Below are 6,000 nucleotides of genomic sequence, written 5' to 3' on the forward strand. Positions count from 1 at the left end.
ATATACCTTTGCAATCTGACATGCCCGGTCTGATTAATGACTTACATGCCTAAATTATGTACTCATGCTTCACAGATGAAGGTACAGGTACCTGTGATCACCTGGCCCCATGCCTGTAGGCATATTAGATACATTAGGTGCTCTTGTTGGTTTTACTGAAGAAGTGAAACTACTGAAGTGCTGTGTGATGCAATTTGTCAGCTTTTGAGTCTGTACAAAATATTTTACCATCTTTTCATGCTTGCAGACGCTGCAGCTTTGCCTTTTTCTTTAAGTTTTTATTTTTCTTGCTAGACGCAAGGGGGATGAAGTGCTTGAGTGAAAGAAATGTTTGTACTTTAGGGATGAACCTGAGGAGATATCATCTGCAATAGTTCCTCCTTTAAATCTACTTGTTTTGTGGAACAAGATAATGTCAGAGGTTTGCGTTACAAAGTAATGGAAAATTATTAAAGACACTGAAGCAGTTCACGGTCTGCAAAAACAAATATCCTGGGTATACAGTTGTTTCTAGGGCATGAAGAGTTTCAGCTGATTGCTTTTTAGATGTCTGTATCTTGATATGTTAATAATATTAGCCTAACTAGACCTTTAGACATCCCAGGGAATAGACATCTATATAAATCACTTCACTTAAATGACAGACGCAATTTAAAGGAATCCCTACTAGATGAGAATAAAAGCAACTGAAAAGGTTACAAGGGTCAACATTTAGGGTAGTCACAGCACTGAGATAGCTGCCAGGTGATGACACTGTTACCCAAGCCACTCAGGGAGGGTACTTGGACTCCCTGATTCAAAGAGTTAGAGGGACAGTTTACAGGCATATGAGGCATTAAAGAGGAAGAGGAGCACTTCAAGATAGATGAGCCCAGCTCCGTCTACTCATTGAAAATGAGCTGCCTTGGCAGTTACTGAGAAGACTTCTCATTAGCTGGTCATCTTTAGGCAATAGTGCAATCCAATTTTGCATCCAGTCTCTGATATCCTGAACGGGGCAAGGAGAAAGTAAGCTCAGAGTAAACTGAAGGTTTTGTTTTATCAATGTTTCCTTCCACGGCAGTGTTGGCTTTAGCATCTCATCCTGCCTCCACCACACACACCTCTCTCTGTGCTGCCCCTCTGGTCCTTTTTGTTTATTTATTTTGGCTGATTATTTGTCACCTGCATCATTTCATCTTGTTGCCATGCCAACAGAGATGTACTGGCATTCATGACTGAGGGCTGTGGGGGGGAAGGTTGTTTAAAACAAGCATTGCTGCTTTAAGAAAGGCTTTTGAAAATACAGCCTGGGAGTGGAGAGAAAAGATGTTCATTAAAACTGAAGGATGGAGGTATTTTTTCACCCCGGATGATAAATAAGTCAGTCTTGGAGGAGAGTTGTCAACTGTCCCAGTGTGTTTCTAGATGGAGAGAATAATCTGACATTTCAGCAGTTTTCTCTGACTGTGATAAGAAGGGATTAGCTGTTAAGGAGTTAGACTAATGATTTGGATAAAGGAGGAGCTGAATACAGCCCTTGCCCAGACCTTGGATCAGATTCAACCTGACAAAAAAGTTTAAAGCAGGAACTAGTGACTTCTGTTGTACCTTTCTGCACACTCTAATATTGCTCAGGAAAAGAAATAAAATCATAATACATCATCCAAACATCCTTTTCTCAATTTTTCCTGCTGGTGGCTATGGAACAAAGCTTGTGTTGTGCCCTGTGTGATTTCTTGATTTTAAAATGTGTCTGGATAGAAGTCCAGAGCCAATAACTTAGCTGGCATATAGCAGCTTCCCTCTGAAGCTGCCAGGCAAGTGGCACCAAGAGAAGGTGTGTGCATTAAATGTTCAGTGTTCTCCCATTTAGCCATTTGCATTCAGTATTCCTCAAATTCTCCTCTGAAGTTTGCTATGGATCACACAAATCTTCACCCTGTCAGTGCGATAAGCTTATGCATTATAGTTTTGAGTTGGATCAGTGCAGCCTCTTCCCATAATAGGTGCAGATCACCTGTTTTCACACCGAATTGCAAAGATTTCTCCCTTTTCTCCTCTCTCCGTCTCCCTGTCCCCTTTTCTCCTGTAAATTAAAAATGCTAAAGAGTGGGCTGGAAATTGCAACAATTCAGAAAATCTAGGAAGCCTTGTCTACAGCGAACATGTAGACACGCACACATCCGTTAAGCCTTGTCTAGGGAACTGCACTGTGTAATGACTCAGGCTGTATCAGCCTGCTCTAACACACCCAGTCCCAAACAGACCTGTGTGCAAACTGCCGGTTATAACAGAGCTTTTACCTGAAAAATGAGTAAACATTGGGAAGAAGAGGAGATACCTCTCAACTAATGATGTCTACTGCCTTAAGAAGTGAAACACAATATGGTAGAGTTACAAAGCAGTGTCTTGCTGTTTGTTGTGAGGCTATTTCTGTCTTCCCCAAGCCTTGCTCACCAGTGCTAGTGCTTGTAATATACCTCACTCACCTGCATGCCCCACCTGAAATCTTCAAGGGGATCATGTAGTAAAGTGAGCGCTGCACCATCAGTGAGAGAGGTACGGTTATTGAGGGAGGTACTAGCTCCTACTTCCTTGTTGTTTGTGGAGAAAATAAACTTTGTTTCCCTTCTGTAAACATTTGAACATCTTAAGGAAACAAACATGGCTGAATTAAACTAATTTCTAATCAAGCTTTTACTTTCTGATAATTGCTTGTAAGAGCTTGATGCAATTCACTGCGTAGATCTACAGTACCCAACATTTTATCTCGCCTGCACTAACTTCTAGAATTCAAGTATTCTTCTTAGTTTATAGGATTAACAGTCTCCCCATCCAGTAGCAGTCCTAGATCTGCTTTGCTCGCATATGAGAACTCTCATTGAGCTGTTCTGCTAACTTCTTTGCTCCCTTTCCCTCCCACAAAGTTTTGAAGAATGTTGCTCAAGATTATGAGATGTTTCACATTCTTCAAGCTGAAATTTGACACTGCTAATCCAAACAGCCAGACCTTTGGTCAGGCAGTTCCTAGTGCAGAGCTCTCCGATGGTCCAGCTGAAATATTGCGTGAAACATAGCTAGATGTGTCAGGGAGAGGGCCACCTTTGAAAGAAAATCTCATTAAAAAGTTTAGTTTAACAAGGTGGTGACAGGCATTTCACAAAGCAAATCTACAAATTAAAGTTGAGTTACACACATAACATGCCTCGCTGTTCAGTTTTGTCTTAGAGTGAAACGGATTCATTAAAAATGTACAGAAGTGAAGCTTAGCATAAGATAAAACAAATATATGCATACCTTTTTGTAGGCAATCCACTCTGAAAGAAAGTGAGATATTCTTGTTACTTGGTCAGAAAGCAAGCAAGCAATCCGATTTTGTGAAAAAAGTACTAATTTGTGAAAAAAGTACTTCTTGAGAGAGGTACTACATAGGCTTAGACATTGGCTGATTATTTTAGCTGTTGTGAAGAAAGGAGGAGCACTCATGTGATATCCAGAATGTTTTCTATATTTGAAGGGGGGCAAAAATAACTTTTGGTCTGTGGCACAAAACTAACTGGTTAGTAAAGAGCTATACACCTATTTGACACCATCCATGTTTGGTGATATGTGTGTACGTGCTTTGCGTAAGGACGGAGTCAAGCCTGTGCCCGAATTTAACTGCTTGCACAAGTTAATGCAAGGTCTTTGAGAGTAGAGCTAGTAGCAAACCTGGCTTGTGCAGGGCCTCTCCTTTTCTCCTTGGGGTGAAGTTATGGGAGATAAGATCCTCCCTTACTTATTTCTCTTTACTGATGTTGGCACAAGCTGAGCCAGTGTTTCTTTTTTTCTGAAGAGATTGCACAATTGCCTGCTTATTTATGGAGCTGAACATAAAAATGGAGGGGGCTAGTGAGTGGCAGAGCTAGGTAAGCAGAAATAAAGAAAAGGAATGGGACCTCTTCCTTTGGTAGTAGCAAAGCTTAAATTTGGCTCAACCATCTTGAATGGCTTCATTCTTGGTTTTGTAATGCTATTCAGTAAAACAGAATAGAGAACTGCCCTAGCTAAGGAAGAACCCGGCTGAAGGACCCTGGAAGTAAAATAATCTTCTAAAACCCAAACCAGAACTGGATAAATTATTTAGTCTTGTTCTTTCATAATCCCACAAACAATTACACTGGCCCACTAGGGTGAATGGACAGAGGTGGGAAAGAGCGGCCATGTGCAGGAGCGGACTAGGTCAACCTGGTCACCAGGAGATGAGGCTGGAACCATTGTCTCTTGCTGATTTGGAAGGAAAAGTCTCCCTTCCTGATGAGCATAGAACTTGGTCTGTTGCATCAAAGGAACTAGGACCGGGTTGCTGTTCAGGTTAAGAACTGTGGTTTTGTTTGTGTACAGGGCCACGATGGACCAATATTGAATATGCAAGACTGAAAAGGGGGTTGCATCATCCAATTCCTCTTACCTGGACACCCTCCTGTGGTGTAGGGCTGGGGTGGGGGAGTCTCCTAGGCAGCGTAGCAGAGTTGGCTCTCCAAGAGTTTTGGAGTGTCTCATTGGGACTGCCATTGCTGAGAGTATCTTTTTGGCTTGGCAGCTTTGATCTGGGGCTGGCAGACTCTGGATCTGCTATAGCTGTCTCAGACTTGGCTTTGGAAGACAGTAATCTTGCATGGACACAAGAAGGCAATGACAATGAGGAAGCTGTAGTGCACCGAGGTGGACTCTTACAAATGTGGTGGAGAGAGCCAGTGTATTCCTTTTGATTCCCCAGCTGAGCTGTGTCAGACCAGTCCTGAAGTGACAGTGCTTGTGAGGCAGAGGCCATCCTTAGACGCCTTAAAGTTGGAGAAGTGGAAATTCTGGCCAAAGCATGCCGGTCAAACTGGAAAGGTGCATGATGGCTCCCAGTGCACTCCTCTGTGGGAAGCTTCAGAAGTGAAGGCTCTGTATAACCTCGTCTTCGAATGTAGCCACCTGGAGGCATGGAGGTGTCCATACAAACTGATACTGCCTGTGTTTCACAGGGACTGAAGACATCTTCTGGACTGCTGCTTCCAGACAAAGCAACATTTTCTTTATGAAGCTCAGCTTCCCTGTTTAGAAGTTCCATGCTGATGCAGGTTTCTTTGCCCAGGTCTGGAGAATAATCAGAGCTTGGTTGTTGCATTCTTTATTTGCAGCATGAAGATTTATAGCTTTGTGTGCCTAGGATACATGATCAGAAAAGGTTCTTAGAAACTTGTGGTATGCATTTTTATATGGTGGGTTATGCAAATGGAAAAAATCTAAACAAAATAATGTAGATATGTACACTAGTACAGAAACAATTGCCTGCACTTTGAATCCTGCTTAAATGCAGGTTTCAACAGCTTGAGGACCCTATTTCAGCAAGCTGTTTAAACAGCCACTAACTTTGAGTGTGCAAGCAGTGTCAGCATCAGTCAGCAGAACTAATTAGGTGGTAAGGGCTAACTGTGTAATTAGGAACTCTGCTCCTCTGGTACTGCAGCTGCCTAATTTCCTGTTGCCACTCCCCCATCAATAAGTGAGACCATGATACTGCTGTACATGGGATAAAAATGAGGTCACTAGCTCTCAGGACTCCTACTTGTTGCAAAACCATTTATGTACAAATACTAATTACTTGCTGAATTCTTAAGCAAATACAAATTAACATTTATGTAAGGTGAGTCTAATCACTCTTGGTTTTTTTTTCAGCGTAATCAAATAATGAAGGCAACAATTTATCAAAGTAACTTATCTGTTGATCAATCAGTAAAAAATCTTATGTTCTGTGATTCATGAAGCTCTATTTTAAGGTATTTTGATGACTAGTCTCTCTAAAACTGGACTGACATTTCAAGTTATAACTGAAGATAATTAATTCAACCTGTTCTTTAATTCAGCTGCTTTGTTTGCTAAGAGGAATCTTAGAATGGTTCATGATTGCTGGCTTCTTTGGGCACTTTTATTTATTAGAATGAGTTTATTCAAACATGTTGACTTTTTTCTTGAGCTACTGAATATCAG

General features: G+C 41.5%; 1 protein-coding gene across 1 annotated transcript in view; it reads right to left on the minus strand.

Moving 5' to 3' along the window:
• Positions 1-5,080, minus strand: part of PLEKHG7 (pleckstrin homology and RhoGEF domain containing G7) — a 34,573-nt gene extending 29,493 nt beyond the window's left edge. Inside the window, exons 1-2 of the mRNA XM_035901006.1 lie at positions 4,433-5,080; positions 3,280-3,299 (exon numbers count right to left, since the gene is read on the minus strand). Coding sequence (XP_035756899.1) covers positions 3,280-3,299; positions 4,433-5,080 — 668 coding nt within the window. The remainder of the gene's footprint in view (positions 1-3,279; positions 3,300-4,432) is intronic.
• Between the last annotated feature and the right edge of the window lie 920 nt (positions 5,081-6,000).

Source organism: Egretta garzetta, unplaced genomic scaffold (genome assembly GCF_000687185.1).
Source record: "Egretta garzetta isolate BGI_Z169 unplaced genomic scaffold, ASM68718v1 scaffold38, whole genome shotgun sequence".
NCBI classification, from domain to species: Eukaryota; Metazoa; Chordata; class Aves; order Pelecaniformes; family Ardeidae; genus Egretta; species Egretta garzetta.